The sequence below is a fragment of the Thermobia domestica genome, chromosome 11 (genome assembly GCF_964235325.1).
Source record: "Thermobia domestica chromosome 11, izTheDome1.hap1.1, whole genome shotgun sequence".
NCBI lineage: Eukaryota > Metazoa > Arthropoda > Insecta > Zygentoma > Lepismatidae > Thermobia > Thermobia domestica.
In genome coordinates this window covers 266,318,027-266,345,167 of record NC_137464.1, presented here as the reverse complement: position 1 = coordinate 266,345,167, position 27,141 = coordinate 266,318,027, and the positions used below count along the sequence as shown (strand labels likewise).

General features: G+C 37.4%; 2 protein-coding genes across 4 annotated transcripts in view; one reads left to right on the top strand and one right to left on the bottom strand.

Annotated features, from left to right (window-relative positions):
- The first annotated feature begins 2,719 nt into the window (after positions 1-2,719).
- On the top strand, positions 2,720-3,370 carry LOC145665538 (uncharacterized). The gene has a single exon (XM_081732842.1). It carries the CDS (start codon positions 2,720-2,722, stop codon positions 3,368-3,370), a length of 651 nt encoding a protein of 216 aa, XP_081588968.1.
- A 5,791-nt stretch (positions 3,371-9,161) lies between these two features.
- The window catches only part of LOC145665050 (uncharacterized), a 60,671-nt gene continuing 42,691 nt past the window's right edge, over positions 9,162-27,141 (bottom strand). The window contains exons 9-13 of one of the 3 annotated variants that reach the window (XM_081732295.1): positions 25,026-26,582; positions 22,326-22,418; positions 15,293-15,432; positions 13,401-13,540; positions 9,162-9,316 (exon numbers count right to left, since the gene is read on the bottom strand). In XM_081732295.1, coding sequence (XP_081588421.1) covers positions 13,441-13,540; positions 15,293-15,432; positions 22,326-22,418; positions 25,026-26,582 — 1,890 coding nt within the window. In that variant the 3' untranslated portion in view covers positions 9,162-9,316; positions 13,401-13,440. Of the gene's footprint in view, positions 9,317-13,400; positions 13,541-15,292; positions 15,433-22,325; positions 22,419-25,021; positions 26,583-27,141 lie in introns of those variants that run through there. The other 2 variants (XM_081732296.1, XM_081732297.1) reach the window with 2 other exon arrangements.

Here is a 27,141-nt window from a genome sequence, read left to right as displayed (position 1 = left end):
GAAAATAGATTCAGTAAAATATACATATTGTTTGAAAAAAAATAATAGCACGATACGATGCAATATATTAATTTGTTTGGTGCAGTAAGCTTCAAATCTGGTTAGATCCAATCTCCTGATCATGATTTGCCAATATTTCTTTTAATCACATCGTCCTCTCCAATGGTCTAGTGGCTAGTGGGCGCGTCTGTGTTTTACGTGATCCTGAGTTCTATTCCCAGTAGAAGGACATAGAACGCAAATGAAATGAAAAAATGAAACCTTTAGTTTAACATTTCACGATTATGTATTTTGGGCTAAGGGAGACGGATGATAATGGAAGAATTAGAGAGAGAATAATACAAATAAACTAAGTAACATTTTGTCAAGAAATTTCGCACAAGTTCTGCATATTTATCAGATTATTACGTAATTAATTTTAATATATGGTTATTGGCAGTGTTTGGGTAATCTCAGAAAAATTAATAAAATTTCGTAGAGAACAATTTATTTAATAGCATGTTGAATATGAATGTCTTTATGGGCCGCGGTAAGACCTGATAGAGTGCTTATCTGTCACGCATAAGGTCCCTGATTCGGTCCCAGTTCCTACCAAGTGGGATCTGTAACGGATTTTATACCGTTTACGTGGGTTCTCTCGGGGCTCTCATTATCATGAATCTCATGATCAAAGTTTATCTTAGCCTTGGTGCATAATCGTGGGACGTTAAACTAAAGAAGAGGATGTCTATATTAACATTGTAGAAATTATATATTTTTTATTGTTACGAATGGAATTTTTTTAATCTCGTGTTAAACTTTGACTTCTCTGTTGCGATTCTGTTCAGTGTCGGTGGCTCGTAAGGACTTAATATGTGCCAATGTTTTCACAACAACACCATCAAGTTTTTTCATGCTTCGCTCATCAGAAGCAAGCGATAATGGATTCTCGCATATACAGTATATAATGCAGATTGTAAGCAACCCACAATACTTAATTGCATAGCATGGTTGTATATACTCACAGGATAATTTATATTAATAGTATACATTCCTCGAATCCCAACTCTCATTACTTGTGTGTTGAGTAATTAGAAACAACATCACAAGTAGAATGAGGTCGATTAATTAAGCTGTCGTGAGCGTTGTTCACGGAGTAACAAACTGTAAGTGTTGTAGAATGCTATATGTCGTGACGCAATACATAGAATGACTATACTCTGACTGTATTTCTTTACTGTATATTAAGTCACAAACTAAGGTTCTTAACCAAATAACACTAAACAAGGTAATAGAAACATAGTTTGCTTTTCTAATCCAAGAAGATTTGTCCTCGTGAGAATAACAAAAACATCTAAAGATTAAATTAAAGTGTTTTGGAGTGTTTGAAACTACAATTAAGTCGGAATTGTTAATGCTGTTCAGAAACGAAGTTGAAGGTCAAGTTAATTCAGTTGTAGACAACTTACTCCTGTTGCGAAGGATCTATGGCTGAATTCCACTCATAATTTGTAAACTTGTTATCAAAAACATCATTTTCGTCAATTCTCCGTTTGCTCCCAACCTCCGAGTCCACTTTTTTTTTAAGTTATTATTATTAATTGGCATTTGTCTTCCGTTGCTTTATAACCAAGCTCAAGAAGGCTAAACGAGGGAAGACTAAACTGATTTCGTTTTCGTCTTACAAGGTGGGCTACAACTCACTGAGACTTGCTGGTTTCATTATTTTTTTTCGGAAGGAATATTTTAAGGGGTGTACATGTAGCAAGTATTATAGGGAGCTAGCTTGTTTACCAGTGGGGGCTGAGGTAGAGGGGGGAAATTTCAACATTTTTTCTGCCTGACTCTTGCGACACTCCCTTACCCTCCTTTTATATGTCAGCGTTGTCAGGGGTAGAAAATTGTCACGTGAATGTCATTCTGAAGAGAGTATGAGTTGGTTATTTGTTGTGTGCTGTTGTGGCTGCGGTTTTGTTGCTTATTATTCATTTGACAATGGCTTCACAGCGTAAGAGGGCAAACTATACACAGCGAAGCTAGAGAAGTAATAAGTAAGGTGATAGTACAGTGCGACGAAGAAGCGAGGGAGAAAAAACTGAAGCATTTATTATCAAAGCCTAATTTGCGTGTGTCCACGTATATAGGGATCTCTGTGCGAAGTGTGACAAACATACGGAGAGAGGGACTGGACGCTGATGAATCATCACTCACCACTCCAGGTAAAAAACCAATCTAAAGCGGAACAGTATAGGTTTCGTTGTGATGAATTTGACAGGTGCGTTATACGTGATATTATACAATACTTCTATTTGCGGAAGAAAATTGTTCCAAGTGCACAAAAGTTATTGTCAGTCATCAAACAAAAAGTTGATTTCCCGGGAAGGTTCACACTTTATGGCGGTTGCTTCACAGTATGGGGTTTCAGTGGAAAAGATGCAGGAGTAATAGGAAGATTCTCATCGAGCGTCCAAATATTTTGAATTAGAGGGGAAGGTATTTGAGGGCCATTAGAAATTACAGGTCACAAAATAGAAATATCGTTTACATAGACGAAAGTTGGGTAGACAACAATCTGACTTTTGGGAAATGCTGGCAGAGTGAAACTTTACACGGTGTGTCTTCAAACCCAAGTTTTTCGAACAGGTTGATTTTAGTGAATGCTGGAGCAAGTAGTGGGTTTATTGATGGGGCAAGTTTAACTTTTAGAGCAGGAAGGGCTTCTGGGGACTACCACGGACAAATGAACTCAATTAATTTTGAGAAATGGGTTACGGAAAAACTTGTCCCGAATCTTCCTAAAGAAAGTATCATTGTTCTTGATAATGCTCCCTACCACAACATACAAATTAACAAACCGCCATCAAAGTATGTTGCAAAACAGGAGATGATGAACTGGCTTCAAGACAACCAAGTTCCATTTTCTCAAAATATGAAGAAGTTTGAACTACATCAGCTGATTGAACAACATAAGCCACAGGAGAAAGTATATCGCATTGATGAATTATCGAAGATCAATGGTCATAACGTACTTCGCCTTCCGCCTTACATGTGTGAACTTAATGCCATTGAACTAGCTTGGGCAAAAATCAAAAGAATTGTTAGGGAAAATAATCCAACAGGGAATTTGCCTTTGACTAGATTGGAGGAAGTGACCAGAGATGCTCTGAAGTCTGTAACACCGGAGGATTGGGAGGGGTACAACAAACACGTGATTAGAGTGGAGCAGCAGTTCTGGGAGAAAGATGGATTAATAGAGGATACCATAGATAATTTTGTAATTGAACTTGGTGGTATTGACAGTGATGATGATGATGATGATATAAGCGAAGAGGACGAGAATTCGTCTTCGGATTCTCAACTTGCTCAGTGCATGTCCGATAGTGATGATTAGAGACCGAATGTTAGACAAAATGTCTATTCTTTAATATTAAAAATATAATCAAAAATAACGTTTTGAAGTTTAAATCGGAGGTTATAGTTTCAATTTAAGACAATTTTATTTTAGCTATTTCGCTCGTTCCTGCCTAAATAATTGCTTTATTGCCTAATATTGCCTATTCTATGAATTTTCTTCCAAATTAGACTTTATTGGGAGAAAGTATATAATTTAGAATTTCAAGAAAGGATTCTGCCTCTTCCGAGAAATATGTGTTGTTTATATTGATAAGATGTCGTAAAACTTTAGACTGCTATACGTACTGACAAAGTGCTGTAAAAGTTCGGACTCCTGTGTGTACTGATAAATATATAAAATTTGGACTGTTGTGTATAGTGAAAAAGTGCAGTAGAGAATGTATTTACCAAATATACTCGGAATATATGGCAAGCTTCGTTTTCATATATACAGGAAAAGAAGATATTCACAAACAGGTAGCATATGTTTCTATATTCTTTGAACATTATCTATGACGAACTTATTTTTTTTAATTGTATTGAGTATATATCTTCACTATTTTGAGTTACATTTTAGTGCCTATTTTATAAATTTTAAGTGCCTATTTGCCTACCTATTTTCCAGGTTTTTAATGCCTAAACATCTGGTCTCTAGTGATAATGATTAATTGAACGTAAACATAAAACATACCGGTACATTCTTCATTGCACTTGTAAACTGTCACGTGTTAATAGGAATGTATATAATTTATTTATTTCAAGTGTTATATAAAAGCTCTGTGATTAAGTTGTAAATAGATATATTATACAAAGACAATGCTATTTTTAGAGCAAACAAAATATCTTCGAAAGAGCGGAATTTTCTTAGATATAATTATTATTAATAAGAATTAAAATTATTATTATTATTATTATTATTATTATTATTATTATTATTATTATTATTATTATTATTATTATTATTATTATTATTATTATTATTATTAATTATTTATAAGAATTAACGCTCTAAAAGAGCTTAGAAGCTTCTAAATGTAGAACCTACACTTTTCTTGCATAAAGTGGGATTTGAACCATTCCATTCAGCTTTCCCCAGCGGAATTGACTCCTTTATGTTGGAATCGGAGACTAAAATGCTAGACCACTCCGCCACGCGGGTGACTATAAAATATAGAAGTGAATAATATGCAAAATGTACAAAAATACGCTTATGCAAATTTGTAAATGACGAGTTAAAAAAATATTTCGATAGCGATTGCATGATTTGCATAAACTCTTTGAATTAAGTGAGTATTAGGTGAATTCTTTTTTTACGGCGAACTGGCAACCCTGCCCAAGACCGTCGAGTGACCGTTTCCTGGTGACGTGGGTGGGACACCTGACAATCAACTCTAAATTCCTCAGCCTCGCATTAAAGCCAGCTCCCTATATTACTGTTTGAATGCGACGCTCGTCAAGAGAAGACGATATGGGATTACCTCATGCACGTTGCAAGTGGCAAGCAACCAAACACACTCTGCTGTCTTGCACGGTTGTATATAAAACAGGAAACTAGGCATTTTCTCCAAATACATCAAATACCTACACGTCTGTGAAGTTGTCCCGCCCACCTAACGAATTTTTCTTTTTCTTATCTTCATCGTTGGTTTACGTTAGTTTTGCTAAAATTATCGTTAGTTTCGAAAAAATAAAATTTTTATTCAACAAATAAATGGGCAGGCCAACTTCACGGTTCCCCACCCACAAACGAATTTCAAAAGTTTTTCATATCACATCGTTAGTTTATCGTTAGTTTACGTTAGTTTTGCTAAAACTATCGTTAGTTTCGCAAAAATAACGATTTTATTCTAGAAATAAAGTTTCCCACCAACTGTGAATTAGCCTGCCCATATTGAATTCTCATAAAATTCCAAGTCATATCGTTAGTTTATCGTTAGTTTACGTTAGTTTAGCTAAAAGTAATGTTTGTTTTGCAAAAATAATGATTTTATTTGAGAAATAAGTTTTCCCGCCAAATGTAAAGTTAGCTCGCCCATAAAGAATTATCATCAATTTCCATCTCATTTCGTTACTTTATCGTTAGTTTACGTTAGTTTTGCTAAAACTATCGTTAGTTTCGCAAAACTAACGATTTTATTCTGGAAATAAAGTTTCCCGCCAACTGTCAATTAGCCCGCCCATATTGAATTCTTATAAAATTCCAACTCATATCGTTAGTTTACGTTAGTTTTGCTAAAATTAACGTTTGTTTTGCAAAAAATAACGATTTTATTCGAGAAATTTGGTTTCGCGCCAAATGTAAAGTTAGCCCGCCCATAAAGAATTATCATAAATCTCCATCTCACATCGTTAGTTTATCGTTAGTTTACGTTAGTTTTACTTTCCTTAGGCACGTACTGGACACATTCCAGTGTACCTGACGGAACATGATAGGCATATGCCTGCTATGTAATTGTGCTGTTAGGGTTTACATTTGGTGGGAATCCTTATTTATCGAATAAAATCGTTATTTTTGTAAAACAAACCTTAATTTTAGCAAAACTAACGTAAACTAACGATAAACTAACGATAGGAGTGGGAAGTTTAAGAGAATTCAATATGGGCGGGCTAATCGTTATTTTTGCGAAAGTAATCATAGTTTTAGCAAACTAACGTAAACTAACGATGTGATAGAAAAAAGTTTTGACATTCATTTGCGGGTGGGGAACCGTAAGGTTGGCCTGCCCATTTTTTTCTCGAATAAAATCGTAATTTTTGCATAATTAACGATAGTTTTAGTAAAACTAACGTAAACTAACGATAAACTAACGATGTAAGATGGAAATATATGATAATTCTTTATGGACGGGCTAACTTTACATTTGGCGGGAACCTTAATTCTCGAATAAAATCGTTATTTTTGCAAAACAAACGTTAATTTTAGCAAACTAACGTAAACTAACGATAAACTAACGATGTGATATGAAAAACTTTTGAAATTCGTTTGTGGGTGGAGAATCGTGAAGTTGGCCTGCCCATTTATTTGTTGAATAAAAATTTTATTTTTTCGAAACTAACGATAATTTTAGCAAAACTAACGTAAACTAACGATAAACTAACGATGTAGATAAGAAAAAGAAAAATTCGTTAAGTGGGCGTGACAACTTCACAGACGTAATACCTACCTGAGTATTGTAACAGAAATATGTGATTCTAGAACTCATAGGAGCTACATTGTCTCAATTTCACGTCGTATGTGCATGTGTTAATTTCCATATACTCTTATATCAATTATTGATCCATTTGAGCCATTCGCGTTTATCACTCAAAAGACGTGACCCGAATATTTACTGCACATGTTTCACAGTTCGGTCTCTGTTACTTTGTAGTATTCATTCAGCTTCGCGAGGCAATCGCAGAAGTTCGTGAAATAAGAAGTAGCGAATTTTAGTCTAGAGAGCAAGAAATAACGCAATGAAAGTCTATACTTCCACCACCCATGTAAAAAGTCTAATAATTTCTTGTAAGCTATGACAGGGACTTAATTTATGAGTAAAGTTAATAATATTTATCTAGTACATGAGCATAAAGCCTACTAATATTAACTAATAATTCCATACTTGGTTTAGTTATAGAACAATATTAGTTATTACAATCTTAGCTCCTAGGGTAATAACTTTATTATTATTATTATTATTATTATTATTATTATTATTATTATTATTATTATTATTATTATTATTATTATTATTATTATTATTATTATTATTATTATTATTAAAGTATTCTGACTGTTGGCAGGTTCTTGAACTGATAGGTGATTCCCTCCATCCTTAGGTTATGATCTGAAATTGTTTCTTCTACGTTTCTTGATCTTCAGCTTCTTCCTCTAACTCCCAATATTTTCTTCTATTTTCAAATCATCGATAAATTGTATTCTTCTTCTTCCTGTGCCTATGGCAATTTCTTTACAAGATGTGTCTAATCCAGTTACCCTTTCTATGAAAGATAATGGATAAGAGCGTCCTCTTTTCTTCTACTCATTTAAAAACATCTTTGTTTGCTGTTACTCTCTTCGTCCATTTTATCTTCTTAGACCACCTCCAACCCACGTTTCAAAGTTCTTTAAATATTTCTTGTCTAACTTCCGTAATGTCCAAGTCTCTGAACCATAAAGTCCAATACTCTATATATAGCACTTGGCCAGCTTCTTCCTTAGTCCAGTATTAAGGCTGCTACTCAAGAGTGATCTTTTCTTGTTGAATGCCTCTTTGGCTACCAGAATTCTTGACCTCATTTCTTTGGTAGACAATATAGTAAGCGTCTTTCGTCATAATACTTCTCAAACATTTGAAATAATCAACCTCTTCAAGGTTTCTTTCTTCTACTTTGATACATTTTTTTTTCACGGATTCTGTGGCGGGGAATCTAAGTCTAATGTTCTATCACAAGAACAACATAGACTCTCCAGTTAGAAGATTTAGGGATCCCTCGCGTGGCTAAGGAGTTAGCGTACGCGCCTTTTGCGTGGAAGAGCGAGCTTGATTTCTGGCAGGAGATCAAGTAGTTCGAAACACACGTAAAACTGTAGGTCCACATCTCATACAGCCTCGCTGCTGAAAGGAACGCTGAACTCAAAATCCAGAAGATTTAGATCTTCATGCCAGATCAAAACAGTACTGATTGGAATTAGAAGCCTAACAGCATCTCTAACATCGCTGAGGCAAAGATTAACACAGAGTTTCTCTTATTCTCGACGTCGTTACGAAATAACCCACTGAACAATCAGAAAGGAAAGAGGCCTGAAAGCACTCTTTCTCAGTTTTAAGAAGAGACACCAAAGTATATGCTATGTGTGAACAAATTGTACCTTTGCAGTTATCTTACATCGCCCCTAAAAGTGAGGGAGTAAAATTAGCCAATTCTCTGCCTGAATCACGCGGACGCTTGGATCAGAGAAACAACGATTTCCGCGAGTGGCAAGTCTTAATTCGTGTGTTATTTTAAGTGATGGAGATCCAACATCAACACCTCATGGCAGGTAACGTTGGGAGTCCAACCAAGTAAGCGCTGTTCAGTAATGATTCCTATATTTGGTGCAAGTTTGTAATGTGCATGGAATTGCTAACTTAATTGGTAATTGAAGCTCAAGCAAAAATAACATTTATTAGAAAGTAACTGATTTTATTCTTTTAAATGATTTAGGATTTATATCTATCGCTCTAAGATTTAGTCTATTTTAATGCTATTTACAAATACAAGCTGCGTTTATCAATTCATTTAGCCAAGTGTAATGAACCATAGGCTGAAATTACGTATAGAATCTTAGTCTTCCAAAACAAAACAAAACTACTTGGCATAACAGCCGATTTGAGGGCCTTAGAACGCCATCTGTCAGCAACCGGCTGAACTACGAGGTCAGCGCCCTGCGTATCCCTGTCACTAACTGGCATATCGGAAGCTTTCTACACCTAGTGGCTGCCACATCTTTTATTCACATGACTCCCCAGTTTTCCTCATGACGGTGGGTGGACGCCAAAACCGGGAAGCACCGACAGGGAATCGAAGCCGGGACCACGTGAATGTGAGTCCAATGCTCTAACCGCTAGACTACAGTGTCCCCAGAAGTTTAGTTATTTAATTTTCTCAGTTATTTAAAACTCAATTAAACAATTAAATTATGACCTGCCTAGCTCCGTCACTTTTGACACAGCTCAATCAAGTTTCCATATTTAAACTTGTATTAGCGTGAATCATTGAATATTTTATGACATGTATAAGAATGGTGAAATAAAATAGAAACAAACATGTAAGACTATTTTACTTTATTAATTTACGAAATATAACAAAAGACGGCGAGCACTAGAAACCAAATAAACAAGGCTGGATTCATGGAGATCAACAACAGAAGTGAAATTAGTACAAAGACAAGAACAGTGTCACAGGCGACAAATGGTGCAGCTTTCTGAAAAGAAATAAGATTAAAACACTAGAAAATGAATTTAGATATGCTTGACTCACTACCTATAAGACAGGAGTACACGTTCCCCCTATAGTTCACGACGATTTGCCATAGTTTTTTTTCTGATCTGACCCTTCCCGCCTCACAAATGTCTGTATCATTTTTGAACTTTCTGAATGGTTATGATTTCCAATTCCCTTTGTCCCTGGGTATAGCCTCTATTAAAAGGCGCCTTTCTTGATTATGTTACAATCTTGTACAATGAATATATTACCATCTTGGTTGCTAGTAGTCTAAATGCTAACTAACAAACAAACTAACTCTGATGTCCTATGGATTCCGGAGGTTCAATGCCGCGTTCACAAAAGCTCTCCATTGACTTTTGTGCTTAGCTAACTGGATCCAGTTTTTACTTTGTATTCCTAATTCTGCGAGATACATCTTTGTATTCCCATCTGCGCCTAGGTCTTCCTAATGGACGTTTTTCAATTGGATTTCCAGTTAAAACTTTTTTATTCCATTCTGGCTGCATGAGCTACCCATCTGACCCTCCCAGACTTGATGACCCTCACAATATTTGGTAAACGATATAAATTATGCTTTAAATGCTTTCTCTTCCTCGTCTTTTCGTAGAATATTAATGACGCAACTTGATTGATGGTCTTCCCTCTAAGTACTTCTATACAAGAAAAGATTTTAATAAGAAAATGGTAATAATTTAGGGTTATGTTTTTCGTAAGGACGGTAGATGATGATACATGTCTCATAATTATATATACAGGGTGTTTCAAAACAACACCGACAACGTTTGGGAGGTGATTCCTGACATCAAGATATGATATAAACTATAGAGAAACCCTTTATAATGCTTCCTTTCGAAGTTATAGGCTGCCGAAAACATGAAAAAAGAAATTTAGAGCTCTATAGCTCCAAAACTATGGGACTTACCGTAGTCGGATCAAGACTTCACTTAAGAACTAATATGTGCGCTATCCAAAAATACATGTTTCAGAATCCTAACGTACTCATGCAACAATTTTGATAGAGGCAATTTAGCTACGAGCGTATAACTTCAAGTGCGCACCATCTACCTCTATAAAAATTGTTGTGCAAGTACCGCAGGATTCTGACACAAGGATATTTGGATGGGGCACATACTAGTTCCTAGGTGAAGTTTGATCCAACTCCGGTAGGTTCCATAGTGTTTGAGCTATGGACCTTTAAAGTACAATTTTTCATGTTTTTGGCAGCCTATAACTCCGAAAGGACGCATTTGTGCACCCAGGTTGGTCTATACTTTTTGTCTTCTCTTACAGTATCAGGAATCACCTCCCAAACGTTGTCGGTGTTGTTTTGAAACACCCTTTATATCTAGTTTGTCCCAGTTCCAAGTATTGCTAAGTTTCGGAATATACTACCCCAATCAAAACAATTGTTGATAGTCCTCTGCAATTCATTTTATTAAAACTTCAAAACAGACAATTTTATTGATATTATCTAAAGCAAATGTCGTTTTTCAGAAGAAACAATTATTACTCAACTACGCGCATTCATTGCCTAACTTACTGATATCGTAAATTGTAAAAGAGGAGAGGAAAAGTTGCGAAGAATGGGGAATGAAAATAAACGTTAGAAAGACAAAAACAATGGAAATTGGACGGAAGCGGTCGGTGTCAAATATACCTGTAGAAGTAGGAGGGAAGAAAAGTAAAAGAGGTGATTTGTTTTCGTTATCTATGTAGTATTGTTAGTGAAGACATGAAGCGAAATAAGAGCAAGGCTAGAAAGAAGTACTAACTTATAGCCATTTCGGGATTTTTAACACATATATACTTACGTGTGTATTGTTTTAAAACACGTATTTCATTTCTATTACTGCTTAATTTTTCTTTTTTTTGTTGAGTGGTACATGCATTACGAAACAGGTCACATGTGTTTTGAGAAGGAGTTCGTCAAGTTGATGAGTTTCATGACGTTATCTGTTTCCCCTTCAACAGTACAACGCAAAAGGCTTATTTTGTTCTCTCGCACAAATTATGTATTTCCCCCCCCCCTCCTTTCCCCTCAACATATTAGATTGATATTTTTCGCACTTATTGCGTACATCATTTAGTATTTTGCGAATGATTTTCAGATCTGCGCGTTAGCAGAGGGGGGCTTAAACATTTGAAAAAGGGAGTTTTTTTCAGAAAAATCCCTATTTTCCTTGAATTTCGATTTTCAGATATATGATACGGGCATGCGAATGGTATTGTTTGGAAGGTTGCTTTATTCTGAAAAGAATGAGGTACAAAACAAAAATTCTAGGATAAATAGTGTTCTGTTAAGAAATTTTCACATTACGTCTTTTTTTTTTTTTTTTTTTTTTTTTAGATTTCTGGGTTATTTTTGGGATATTTATCGCACATTGGTAAATATTTTCCACTCCTTAATTTTCAAAATATCAGGTTAATATTTTCCACACGCATTACATAGACTACTTAGTATTTTGAACTGATTCTGAGATCTATACGTTAACGCAGGGCCGGTCCAGAGGGGCCTAATCCTTTAAAAAGCAGACTTTTATCAGAAAATTCCCCATCTTCCTCGAAGTCCCCTTTTTAGGTATATGATACGGACATGCGAATGTCTGTTTGGAAGTTGCTTTATTCTGAAGAGAATGAGGTACGAACTATGACCCTAGGATAAATAGTGAAGATGCTGTAGCTGCTTGACTGAAAGTCTAAAATTTACTTTAAAAATCCGAAAAGGGATAGGAAAAGTATTTTGTGGGTTTTGTAAGAGTTAAGAAAAGTTGTTTGAAATGTTTTATACGGGTTCTGTGCTCTATGGGGCAGAGAGATAGTCTTAACTAAGCATCGACGAAAAAGTATTGGAGACTCTCGAAATGTGGTTATGGAGAAGAATGGAAAGCCGTTGAACGGCAGGTAAATGAGGAATAGTTAGGACAATTTATATGTAATAAAAAATAGGTTGATTATATCATGAGATGTAGTGGAATGAAACACGGTGAGGGGCGAACGAAGCTATAATAGATGGATAGTATTAAAATGTGATATAGCCCTTTCCGTACGGGAAAATTTTTAACATGTTTATAAATCCCCACGAAACTTCAACCACAAACAAAAGAAATACGCACTCTCGTATGGGATTGACGCACTCTCGTATGATCTGTATGACTCATGTTACCCGCAAAATTGAAGTCAGCCGTCCCCGGCCGAAGAAGTAAAATGCAACACAAAGATAGATAATTATTAGTGATTGTAGTTGGTATCCGCACAACCCGCACAATCGTGTGAGTACGTCGCGAAAGGGATAGCTTGACCAAGACTAACAAATAAACCTTCTGATGAGTGCAGAGGACACATTCTTCTTTGATTGTATTCAGCATATCAAAATAAGTGTTCCTGAAAAATTTTTAAAGCGCCCCCGTTGTTGTGAAATTTCCTCGGGGCAAATCTCCGATCGTGCTCAACAAAGTGTTTTTCCAGTCTACTTTAATCCTCTGTGTATTGAAATTCTCTCCCCGGAGGAATCGTCTGAAATCATCACTGCTGTTATCTGTTGAGCAGATATCATCAAGAATATAAAAATTACATTGGATAATACGGGCGGTCATATTGTATAAAATTTATAAATCCCTCTTGGTGAACCAGGGGCGGATCCAGGACTGACTTCTAGGGGGCTGTGGGTTGGTATATTGCTACTTAGAGCTACTTTCAAGAGCTCCAAACAGTGGGATGGATCTTATTTATATATAAAATAAAGAAAGCTTTCTCTTCTGGGAAAAGGCGATCATCCCGATCGCCCCCCCTGGATCCGCCCCTGTGGTGAACATTTTTGCTGTTGAAGTCTTGCGTTGGATTTAAGGTATTGCTCATTCTTATGGAAGTTCTTAAAGCTTTTCAGTTACCAGAAATATATAACATATCTTGGTATAATTTTATTTTCTAGCTTCAAATATGAATCTCTAATCGAAGTGAGATGGACCCTTTTTAATTCTATTACCACGGAATACTTTGTACAATCGATTATAGGAATTCTCAAAGCTACTTACAATTAAGTTGAAAATTAAACAAATACATACCTTGGCCGCTGTACTGTTGATTTCACTTGTGGCTATATGTTTACAGCGACGTTGTCTCTGAAGTTGTTGTGTCCAATGGCCAAGCGAACTGATCAAGATCCTGCTGAATTCTTTCTCTAATTGATTTGATCAATGCAATTCTGAAAAACATAAAGCCATTACATTATGCAATAAGTCCGAAAAAAAGAGTCATGTATCTTGAACTTTTGCCGCGTCTAGTGCCGCCATGATAAAAACTTTTCTCGTACAGTGGTTAGTTAGTGTTCCCTAACAGGCGTCCTTGTTTTGGTTCTTGGTGGAATCTACCCTTATTGCGAAAGATCCAGATTGGATTTCTAGTGGGAGTTCATGAATGAGTGTAAGATCCCACTATATTCTTTAGGTCCACATCTCATATAACCTCATATGTTTAATTTTATCAATATGTATACAGGCGCGGATCCAAGGGGAAGGCTATAGAGGCTATAGTCCCTTCTTGACCCTCAGGGCATACACTCGATAAAATTAGCTTCAATCCTACTTTCTTTACACTGGATAAAGCTGCAAACGAGGGTTTAGTCCCTCCTTTGATCCGCACTGTATATGCAGTTTTTAAAACAAGTATCGCATCGCATCGCATCGCAGTTTGCTGCCATAAAATCATACAATTTGCGATGGAAACAAAAAATTACTTTGTAAAATGTGATGCATCTATGATCATAATTTATTATCTGAGTTAGCTATTTTTATAAGAAAACAGCATAATATACTTTTCCTTCACGATAGAAGGGTTCCCTTTTCATCTCATATAGATGTGATAAATCTCCTTTTAAAAATTCGACGTTTCCTTCTAGGTGCCTGTTTGGTTCTCAATAAAATATATCAATCCACTATGGACTAGACACCATATTCGAGGAGACTGGTCACAGAATGACGACAAAGAGAGTATGTGTACTTCGACAATTTTAGCATCTGGAAATAAAGCGCCTTAATGGGCTCTCGAAATGTTCAACCTCAACTTACACCGTACCTTTCGGAATTTAGAAAACTATCGAAAACACGGGATTTTACTAGCATCATCTCCTCTGTCCTTTTGTTGTTTCAATCTCTGGAGTCATGAGTTCATACGTGACACATTTGCATAGGTATTTTAAATGTTACAACATGTTATCCTCATTCATGTTCTGTTTCGATGGAATAATTTACTTTCTGATACTATATGTTCTGAGTTCGCCCCGGAACCCAATAACTGGATGATGCGACGTGCACAGTCTATGTGCCCTGCGTTCCTCATGAATCTGGATATGCATTATTATCGCTGAGGTGGCGATCGAACAATTGTTACTGGACCAAAGTTTCAGTTTGTCACGTTTTCTTCTGCAGGGGGCGCAGGAAACCTGTATTCATAATTTACACTGCATTTATCTTCCATTCGATTGAAGGAAGCCGATTTTCTGATGTGTTTGTAGGGAAAGAAGGATTCAATTAACATCTGAAGACAAAATTAACACGGTCGTCGGGAGGAGCAGAAGAAGATTGAAGGCGAGAAAGAGAAGAGAGGTAGTGTAAAACTTTCTTATGCATTTAATTTGAACACTGCTATGCAGTGTTTCTTCCAGACATGTTTTTAGGAGGCACTGCCCCCCAGAGCTCTGAGAGTGCCCCCGGAGGAGGCCAAAATAATACATCTATAATATAATAATAAATAAATAATACCAGCAGTGCCCCCCGGAATACTAAGTGTGCCCCTCCGGAACATACTTTCTGAAGGGAACACTGCTGCTATGGAACTGAAATGACGCTTATCGTTGTTGTTTCATAGATCTCCCGAAAAGAAATAATCAATTGTTCGTGAAGCCCTCATGAATCCAGCTGTGATACGTTTACATATATCTTAATTCAGTGTAACATACCTCTGTCGCATGGTTTGGACCGCTTCTTTCTCTTTCTGGTAGAAGCCCTCTTGAGTTGGGATGCTTGCGATGTTATCTCTTTCAGCTGCGCACAACTGACCGACTGCCAAGCGATCCATTTCCATCTGAGCTACTTCTGCCTGGAAAGACAGAACTATATTATACTCTATTCGCTTACAGAAACTAACCACAAACCTTAACGAAATATTGTACTAAAACAATTTTTTATACTGCAAGGATTTACTACTCATTAACTCTCACCCCTTTCCAATCCAATTTTTCTCCATTGTGTTCTCCTTAGCTGTTACTAATTTTGAATGTGGCAAAGTTCGTGGATTATCTGGTATACCTGATATATTACGTTGATTCATTAATTCGACCCGTTCATTTTCAGGAATACCTTGCCAGACGTCAGTGACTATAACAGAACTGTGGGAAATACCAAATTGTGCAGAACTGTTTGTGGTTTTGCTAGGACTAATCACATTTTGTTTTGTAGGGTCTGAAGTATGAAGTATCAAGTTGAAGAGAAAGGTCCGACATATTTTGCTGTACGAATTTAACAAATGCTCTAGTGCCACAGGGACATCACGACAAATTTGTGAGTGTAAGGAGAGGAAGGTATTACTGAAAGAACCACCAAGAAATGGTTTGACAGCTGCTGAACTGGAAATTTTGACCTGAGCAATGCCCCACGCACTGGCCGCCTATTTCATTTTGACGAGAACCATTTAAACAGTTTGATCCACTGTGATTCAGATCATGACACTCGAAAATTGGTCACGAAGATGAGCAGTGGACAAACAGCGGTTGTGTGAAAACCTAAACAACTTCAACGTACGGAAAAGGTTCAAAAACTTGGTTTGTGGGTGCCATAATTACTCAGTGCAGACATCAAGAACCAAGGTGTTGCCGCAGATGATTCTTATCTGCCACCATGAATCCTGTCGCAAACATGTGAAAGTTGTGGCTCCTAGAGATTACCATCTTTTCCGGTCCCTGTCGAATGCACTCCATGGCAGATCCTTCGTAAAAGATAAGCAGCTGCAATATTTAATTGATATGCAATATGCATCCGAGCCACCGATTTTTTTGTTTTCGTAAAAGCATCCAACAACTGTCTGAAAGTTGGGAACATATTAAGAACAATGCGAGGGAATACACCAGTAATCTGTTATCTGGTTACTTGCATCTTCAAACAAGAAATATATTACAAGGATCCGTAACCCACATGAACTATAAGTCATGTGTTTTTACTATAAAGATGTGTTTTCAAGATTTGTAAACAAATAGTGTAGGACAACATAAAAAAAACTATACTTTCAGGAAGAGACGAAGAGAACACGGAGAACCACGAAGAGATCCGACAACCCCTCTACTGGCCCTCTCTCCAAAGGACGGCTATAAAAGAGGACGACAGAACCAAGAAATCCACACGTACTATAAGCCACATGTGTTCACTATAAACACGTGTTTTTACGATTTGTAAATAATTAGTGAGAAATTACAAAAAGGAAACTACACTGTCAGGAAGAGACGAAGAGGACACGGAGAGCCACGAAGAAATCCGAGAACCCTTCCACTTGACCTTCCTCCAAAGGACGGCTATAAACGAGGATGTCGAGACCAAGAAACCATCAGTGTCTTGTAATGAACTTTAGCCTACACTTCCTTCTCCCAATGTCGCCATGGGCTACAGAACCTGTAATACCCGCTCCCGAGGTTGCTATGAGCTAAATAAAAATATCCCGTTTGAGGCTGCTTTAAGCTAAGACAATATCCTATCTACTCGACGCAACATCGTATGCCGAACGGGGTTATTCTTATCCTACACTGAAAACTTTTAATTAGTGTGTTTATAGACTTACAGAAAAACTTATAGAAAGGTTGTCGATACTTATATATGACATTTTATAATAAAAAAGGTGAAGGGCTAAAACTTTTCGTGTACGTTATTCACTCCATCTGCAGAATATTACAATATATATTGGTTCTAAACGACAGGAACTAACGAATCGATCCAACAGATGAAAAAAATCTGATGCTCGAACTTCAATATGAACTCATTTAATTACTTCCCTTTCTATTTTTATAAAAAATATATGTATATTTTAGGTTAGATAATTTACATATCTCGTTGCCTTTTTTTTTTTTAAATCTACATTTTAATATCCTCATCATTTACATGCCTTCTCCTCACCATTTTCCTACAAGCACAGCCACTCGAATACAACGCACGTTCACTTGTTCACATCAAAACACATGACTTATTGAAAACCAGAAATACTACTACCTGGGCTATCTATTGGCTGGAGTTTGTAGTACATTGAAGAATCATATCGGACAGATTTCGACGGCGGTGTGGACGAACAAATGGAACAAAAAATGTCGGACGTCTTCTGACATCGCAGAGAGTTAGAAAAATCATTATATCAGAGGAGATCCGACATGGGATCGAAAAGGGTTAACTAGATCTTATCATTCATCACTATATTTGTTAATACATGTATATATACATAACTAATTACATAGGACTAAATATTGCATGCTACAATATTATAGGTTAGAGAACTTCTTTCTAGCTAGATTCATGGGATTCTCGCCTTTGGTGAGGATGACCCACATTAAACTATAGATCGTCCGGGCTGAAGAAAGGCATTGAACTGCAAACAAGGAAAAATATGATAGTCGCATAGATCAATGTAGCAAACGTTATATTTCCTATTTCTGCACTGAACAATAGCCTAATCGGAAAAGAGAAGTTATATGAGGTATTTGATATATGAAGATTAGCTTTCAATGTAGAAAGGTAAGTGCAGATAACTGGTATTTAAAAAATAAAAGGAAAAACCGCCGAAGCAACTCAATATACGAAAAGCCTGTCCTTACAGAGAACTAGTTTTTGGTAGCAATGACTATAATAAGTGCATTGATACTGTTCATTCCATCTTTACTGACTGACTAACCTAAGTAATAGTTGTGATCTAGCTGGTAGCGATCGTCCTAGAATGGCGGAAAGAGATCTATTACTGAGCTTCTGCTTGAGAACTTACTAAGGATCGTTCCAACCAATGATTAACGTGATTTTCTACATATTCTTGTGCATCCTGATTATCCAATCTATTTCTCATTCTTTTCACTTTGAATGTGAAGAAGTTTAAATACGTATCGATAATAGCGGTTCCATGATAGGTAGCGGTGAGGTCATATTCTTTTTAAGGCACCTATTGGGATAATGTGTTAGACGGAAAGTGTCATCGAAATAATAACTTGCCGGTAATTGTATGTTGCTAGGTGAGAGTCTGCGAGAACAGAACAAACATAAGAAAATATTAGGTAGTTCAGTGGTGGCAGTAAAAGTAATAACATCGTTTGGTAACACTTTACTTTGGGCAAGGCAGTGATATCCTGTCACTGTTAGTATTATTCACAGGTTCCTTGCTGTTCCTTATTCACATGGATATTTTCTTACTAATGTCGTTGCTGTTCCTGATTCACATAGATCGCCGAGTGAGCGTTAGCGAGTGAAGGCCGGTTAGAGCCCCGTAGGGCACTTTGTTTTTTGTCTTTCGTTCTTGGAAACTGTAACTGTAACTGTGAGAACCGGTCTTGCCTGTCCTGTAAAGCAAAGACTTGCCCATCGTTTTAGTGTAGTGCTGCGAAGAGGAAGAGGGTTAAGTGGAAATTTTACACTTTACGCTACATATACATTTACATAATTCTTTACAAATACACATACACACATCCAAATTTACCTAACACTCTTTTATTTCATTTATTTCTTACTTTTCTCCAATTTTCTGCCCCGACCATCTTGGGCAACTGGCCCTCTTTCCCGCTTTAACTCCTTTCCCGATTTTGATCTTTACACTTTCTTAATTACGATAATTTCTTTCTTTCTCGATTTTGACATCATCTATACCTGATTTTGACGGTTTGGGTACAAAACCTCGCGGCCAGAACCTCGCGGCGACAACCTCGCGGACCAAAACCTCGCCTGGCCAAAACCTCGCCTCCCAAAACCTCGCGGCCCAAAATCTCGCCGGGCCGAAACCTTGCCTGGCCAAAACCTCGCCGCCCAAAACCTCGCGGGACAAAATCTCGCCGGGCCAAAACCCCGCCTGGCCAAAACCTCGCCATCCAAAACGTCGCGGGCCAAAATCTCGCGGGGCCAAAACCTCGCTTGGCCAAAACCTCGCCACCCAAAACATCGCGGGCCAAAATCTCGCGCCCCAAAATATCGCCATACCCAAAATCTCGCCTGACCAAAATGTAAATGTTCCAACAGATGATAAGGATGACGGTATAAAAGACGCTGTTTCACAAGAAGTATCACGGGTATTTGACCAAGTCCCGCGATACTATATGAAAATTTTATTTCTGTATTAAAAAATGAAATGAAATCTTTGAGTTTTACGTCCCACGGTTATGCCGGTTAGGCTAAAGGAGACGGTGATGATGAGAGATGAGTGAAATGGTGGAATGAAGAAGAAAGTGGGAGGAAACGGGAGAACCCCGAGAAAACCCACGAGCACGGTGTATATTTCTGTATTAGAGGATTTCAATGTGAAGGTAGGGCGACAGGATGTTTTTAAACTGGTTATAGGGAAAGAAAGTCTGCATAAGGAAAGTAATGAAAACTAACGGGGTTAGTTCCGTGAACTTTGGAACATCCAAAAACTTAAAATTTTAACAAAAATCTAATATTTATGAAAGTATGAAATAATATATGAGTTTTTACGACGTCCCTTGATTATGTCCTGTAGGTTAAAGGAGACGTAGATGACCAGGATGAAGGAAATGATCGAATAAAGAAAGTGGGAGGAAACGGGAATAACCCGAGAAAGCCCACGCACACGATGTTTTGTATCTATTATTATTATTATTAGTAGTAGTAGTAGTATTTGTAATGTGAAATGGCATATTAAGAAACTCATTGGGTAAATTTTAAAGAAAAGTTTCATTCGCGGCGATGTTTTGGGTGGCGAGATTTTGGCCTGGCGAGATTTTGGGCGGCGAGGTTTTGGCAACGCGAGGTTTTGGCCCGGCGAGATTTTGTCCCGCGAGGTTTTGGGTGGCGAGGTTTTGGCCACGCGAGGTTTTGGCCCGGCGAGATTTTGTCCCGCGAGGTTTTGGGCGGCGAGGTTTTGGCCACGCGAGGTTTTGGCCCGGCGAGATTTTGTCCCGCGAGGTTTTGGCCGGCGAGATTTTGGGCGGCGATGTTTCGGCCGCGAGATTTTGTCCGTATCCCGATTTTGACTTAAATGCATTATATTTCAATTTTCCATCAATTATTTTCTATACAATTTATTAAGTCAGGCAATTCGACCTTATGGTCGGCCAATAAATACAAATGGCAGGGTCCGCCAATTGTAATATTTTTACTATTTCCCAAATACATAATTCAATTTTCGAACAAATAATTCAATTATCTTACATGTTTAGCACACAGGAAATCATGTCTGGTGCACCTTATTAATACCGATAATGGGGACGAAGGTAAGGTATTAGAACATTGTAGGAAGATGTCCAAGTACTAAGTAGCAGAAGTTTTGTACTATAGAACATTTTGATGGTTTTTATTTTGTATTTTGATAATATATATATATATATTGATACCATGCACTTTAAGTAAAACAATTCGGCATAAGTCTTAAGTTCCTTTTCGTAACAATTCAGGTGTTTAAACATACCAATTTGATACAGGTAATGTTTAACTAATGTTAGTGTTAACTTAGTGCAGTTTGTACTGTAACTATTGAAACTTTTCCTATAATTTGATACAGTTTAAAAACTTTGATTGTCGATATCGGTTTATATCCGCGACATAAGTACGCCTTTTGTAGGTGTTTATGGAATAAAATAGAATAGAAGATATTAGAATATATCGTAACGACAGAGTTTGAAGTAAATAAATGTGAAGATAGTTTTATATAAAAAGAGGTACGAATAAAATGAAGTTATAGGTAAAGGTAATAAGTGAATTTAAGATTCTTTATGGATCAAAAGATCCAATTTAGCCATTTCAATCAAAGATTTTTTTGTAGGCCTTATATCTGGAGAACAACATATAGTGTAGCCAAACCCAAACTATCACTTAACTCAGTGTGATGTGCTTATTTCGTAGAAAATACGAAAACTCCATTTAGGAGCCGTTTAAAAATTTTGTGGCCCCTGATTCAAAAACTAATTATTGGCCAAGATCGTAATGTTTTGATCCATTTTTTTTTTTGGATCATTCCTAAAATTCTTGTTAGAATGATTCCTTTCCGTTCTGATTGTCAGAATGTACGTAAGATACCGGGCTGCATGTACTATGCCGAACGGCTTTAGATAATAAGCAATAACCGTAACATTTCTCTGAACCCTAAAATATATTATTTAAAGAACCACAGTACCTTCCATAGTGAAAACTGGAGTTAAATCACGGAGAGGCGCTCTAAGTTTGTCCATAACCTCAAATTACACGATGTATACAACAATATGGCTTATGGAATACCAACATTGATTGTGGCAGACACTAAACTTCTCTACTAGATTGAGCTCCTTCGTGGCTAAGCGGTTAGTGTACACACCTTTAGCGTAGGAGACTCGGGTTCCATTCATGTTGTTCGGATTCCACATTAATCAGTAGGTCACCGTCTCATATAGCCTCGCTGTTGAAAGAGACGTTAAACTCAAAATCAACTCAACTCAATTTTCTACTGGATTCTAGCCTGTCGCAAGCCAATTCAAACTGGATTAATGTAGACGTTCCCTAGTATTTTATTGTAAACTATCAATTTGCCTCCTTCTTGGCCTCCCCAAAGGTATCTTTCCCTTTTAAATCAAACTTCGTGATCACAATTTTTAAGCATCCCGCGTGTCAGTCATGCGTGCGGTGAATCCAATCTATTTCTAATCCTCTCGACTTTGTTATACGTATATTAAAGCTTGTGAAGTTTAGTATTGTATAGCTTTCTGAATTCATTGTCTCTTGTTGTGTAAAATACATACCCTCTTCACTAAGTAAACTGATATAAGGAAAACTTACGCTGAGTTCAGCAAATATTCTGTTGACTTTATCATGCTCGAAAACTATGCCTCCAAGAACTTCTACTTTGTTAACGTGTGGTTTCTCCAAAAGCTGGAAACGAAATGAAAGATTATAATATTCAATTAACTATTGCTTCTAACAAGATTTCTGTATGATAACAAATTAAAGTGTGTCTTTCAACAGTCTATTCTACAGTATTAATATCGTATAACAAGACACAAAAAAGTATCCAAAGATGAGACATATGGGGCGTTCAGAGTCCAATTACAAAACTTGTGAGAAAAAAGAATCGTAAAGTTTGTCCGCGGGGTTTAAATACATGAAACACTAACTAACTAACTAACTCTATGGCCTATGGAACCCGGAGGTTCAGTGCCGCGTTCACAAAAGCTCTCCATTGACTTCTATCCTTAGCTAACTGCATCCAGTTTCTACTTTTTATTCCAATCTCTGCGAGATCCATCTTAATATTGTCCTCCCATCTGCGCCTAGGTCTTCCTAATGGTCGTTTTCCGATTGGTCTTCCAGTCAAGACTTTGAAAGCGTTTCTACTTTCTTCCATTCTAGCTACATGACCCGCCCACCTAAGCCTTCTAGACTTCACGACCCTAACAATGTTGGGTAAACCATATAAATTATGTAGTTCCTCGTTATGAAGTTTCCGCCATTCTCCATTCCTGTTCCTCTTGGGTCCGAATATTCGTCTCAGGATCTTGTTCTCAAATACTTTCAGTCTATGTTCTTCCCTCAGAGTAAGCGACCATGTTTCGCAACCATACAGAACAACAGGCATGAAACACTGAACACTACTTTTCACTTGATTCCCTTATTCACTGAACGCGCTATATACACGCGATATATCTCATTCAGCTGAACAACATGATATTAACTAACTAACTAACTCTATGTCTTATGGAACCGAAAGGTTTAATGCCGCGTTCACAAAAGCTCTCCGATTACTTTTGTCCTTAGCCAATTGGATCCAGTTTCTACTTTGTATTCCTATTTCTACGAGATCCACCTTAATATTGTCCTCCCATCTGCGCCTAGGTCTTCCTAATGAACGTTTTCTGATTGAATTTGCAGTCAGAACTTCGAAAGTATTCCTATTTTCTTACTTTCTCGCTACAGGACCTGCCCACCTGAGCCTTCTAGATTTAATGACCCTAACAATGGTAAAGGTATAAATTATGTAGTTCTTCGTTACGAAGTTTCTGCCATTCCCCATTCCTGTTTGTCTTGAAATATTCGTGTCAGGATTTTATTCTTAGATGCTTTCAGTCTGGGTTCTCTCCTTAAAGTAAGTGACCATGTTTCGCAACCATACAGAACAACAGACATAAATATCGTTTTATATATTTTAAGCTTTAAATTCCTCGACAGAATTCGGGACTACAATAGATTTTGAACTGAATAAAAGTGGAATTTCTTGCTTTTAGTCTTCATGAATATGATTTTAGTCTGTTAATATTGACCGTAGATATTTGAAACTATCCACTTCGTCGAAAGTATTATTTGATATTTTGACAGATCCACAATTTGCCGAATTACAATCCCGAGAAACTTCCATGTATTTAGTTTTCTCTGCTTTTACTTCCAAACCCATGTCCCTGCAAGCCTCTACCTTTCTTTCTTTTGTTTTCCCATCATCCTCTATTACATGTACATCATCAGCATACGTCATAATCTGGTGAATACCGTTCAACGCTAGGCCCTGGTTCTAACTTTGATTTTCCTTATAGCGTATTCCTTATAGCGAGCGTAGTCAATCATATCCTCATTAAGCTCTTAGGATAGTCAATCATATCCTCATTAAGCTCTTAGGATAGTCAATCATATCCTCATTAAGCTCTTAGGATAGTCAATCAAATTCTCATTAAGCTCTTAGGATAGTCAATCATATCCTCATTAAGCTCTTAGGATAGTCAATCATATCCTCATTGAGCTCTTAGGATAGTCAATCATATTCTCATTAAGCTCTTAGGATAGTCAATCATATCCTCATTAAGCTCTTAGGATAGTCAATCATATCCTCATTAAGCTCTTAGGATAGTCAATCATATCCTCATTAAGCTCTTAGGGCAGTCAATCATATCCTCATTAAGCTCTTAGGATAGTCAATCATATCCTCATTAAGTCTTAGGATAGCCAATCATATCCTCATTAAGTTCTTAGGATAGTCAATCATATCCTCATTAAGAACAGAGTACACAGAATGGTGAATGAGCTATAACTGGAAACTATGATGGACTTTCCAAATTTAAGTTTTCTTTAACAATAATACCGCCCTACGATGAGACACCAATCGTTAGATTACATCAAGCTTAATACAATGACATACTTGAGGATAAATTCATATGCGTATCTCTGGACAAAAGTTAATTTTATGGTGTTAAAAACTATGTTGTGCATTGCCATTTATAATTGATAGTTTTTGTGTTCACAGAATAGATTGTTTATTTATTTATGTATTTTGTGTATTAAAAAAAAATACACTGTTAATTGTTTTTCCTGAGACCACTTTTGTGATGTGGCGCCAGTGATTTAGACCTACAGAACATCCTACTGAACCAGCTCTGTGAAGTTTTGGAACCAAGACTTTGAGGCACGAACAAGCAGCATAACATTGTTTATCTAAAGCTTATTTATAAAGAAAATAAGATAAAGAATTACGATATTTTATAACTATTAACTTGCCTTTGAGAAGTAGTCATCTAGAGAGTCTGGATTCATGAAATAATCGTCACAATTATAACCCGAGATCTGGCGCCGCACTGCTTCTTTCAGCAACTGCACCGATTCCTCTGTCCTCATCGCCTTATCTCGCAAGCGTATTTCCTCTTTCGCTTTATATTTTTCGAGAAACTCTTGAACTTCTGTCCCTCGAGAATGGAACAAATGTGCAAGGAAATCACTTAGCGAATCCAACTCATCCTCCAGTACTTGATGCATGGTCGTTCCCTCCCTGTACAGGTCGTCCATATCAGGTGGCTCACGTGTGAATCGAATTTGTCCGAAGGCTGGAAGCTCAGCTTCGAAGTCTTCCATTCTCTCTCCTTTGGACAGCCTCTGAAGCGTCTGCTGAATGACGCCATGGAGATGATCAAGCATCTTCCGCTCCTCCTCTTCTTGTGCCTGACGCTTTTTCTCCTGCAACCCTGCAGCCGTGTACAGTTTATTCTCTTCCTCAATCTGACGCAAAGTCTCCTCCAAATCCTTGTTTGGCTTCCAGGGTCTTTCTGGAAGTCCCAACTGCTTTCGTAGGGGAATCGGCTCTCTGTCTTTCACCGGGTCAAACACGAAAGGCTTTCGTTTTGGTGGCGTCCATTCGGTTGTAGGGAAGAGTGGTTTACGATTCTTTGCTACTTTTGGTGCTGCTCCCTTGTTGACAGGGCCTCTCATTGGAGGTCTCTTTAAAGCCTTGCCTGTCACCAATGATACTCTTTGGGGTTCTGCCGTTCTTGCTTTCGTTTTCTTTCTCGTTTTCGAAACAGGGGTTCTGAAAGTCGATGCAGTTGTTCTATTAGAATCTAAGGAAGCTGACGCCAATGGAAGTGTCTCTGCGGAAGGAGGTCTCGGTGGAGCTATACGAAATATTGGAGATTGCCATATGTCGCATTTGGCCTTTATATCTTCAATAATCTCCTCGTGAGGTTTCGACTGATTTTCAATTGTTCTTAAGATGTCTCGATATTCATTGGCTATTTCATGAAATCGTTTGGTCCTTGGTGTCATTGGATATGGAATCAATTTTTTCTCTTCTGATTTCATCTTTGCTTCCTCTTCTATCTGTTTCTTCTTTTCTTCTTGCCTCCTTAACTCTCTCCTCTCCATTTTTCTTTGTTCTATTCTTCGTCGTGCAGCTTCTCTCTTCTTTCTTCGACGAAATTTGGCCTCGCGTCTGCTAGCATATTCCTCCCAGCCTTCGGGTTTCAGAAGCAGCCCCTTGGTCTCAGCCTCATCAAAGCAGGCTCTCATAAGAGCGTACCACTCGTATGAGAGGTCGGCGTCTTCTCCCGATTCGCTGCTCCAATCAACGTCACTTTTACTCGATGATAGTAAACTGTCTTCCAAACGGATGGCTTCTTTCGGCGGTGAAGCTCTCTGAGGAGACGCAAGCCTTTCTTTGGGCAGCGATGCCATCTTTCCAAACTCTCTGCTTGCGAGAAATTCTTCAAATATCTTCTGTAATCGTTCTTTCGATTCGGTTACCATGCGACGAATTCGACCAGCGTTTTCATCTGCCTCTCGCAACTGAAAAATAAATATTGGTCTTAGTTTATACAAAACCAAATTTAGTATACTGTCTACACTATTTATATTTCATAGTTTTGTGATGTAATTCTGAAAGTTTGCACACAAGTTCTGCATTTTAAGTTTTTACTATAAACGGATTAACTCTGAACTGTTGTCCAATGGTTTATCTGTAATATTGGTTTGCTCTGTCCGAGTAAAAGTGTACCCAAGCAACTGTTTTTTCAATAAAATAAACGAGTCAATTTTTTGAAAAGGATGAGAGTCCGAATCCCTCTAAATAAGATTGAAATAATCAAAGATTTATAACAGTATCAACCACTGAACGGCTGTAAAAAACTTCTTTGTATACTTGGCTTTTACTTGAGTCCAGAAGCATCACCACATGAATAACTCCAGGGTCGAAATTTCTTAATATTCATCTCTTAATGACGCAAACATCGTTATGACTTGATTTTGATACTAGAACTTAGCGATCCATCAAACCTTTCTCCAGGATCCACTAGTGTGTCACCGCATAGTTTGAAAATTGATGACTCATTGGAATCAAAAAATACTA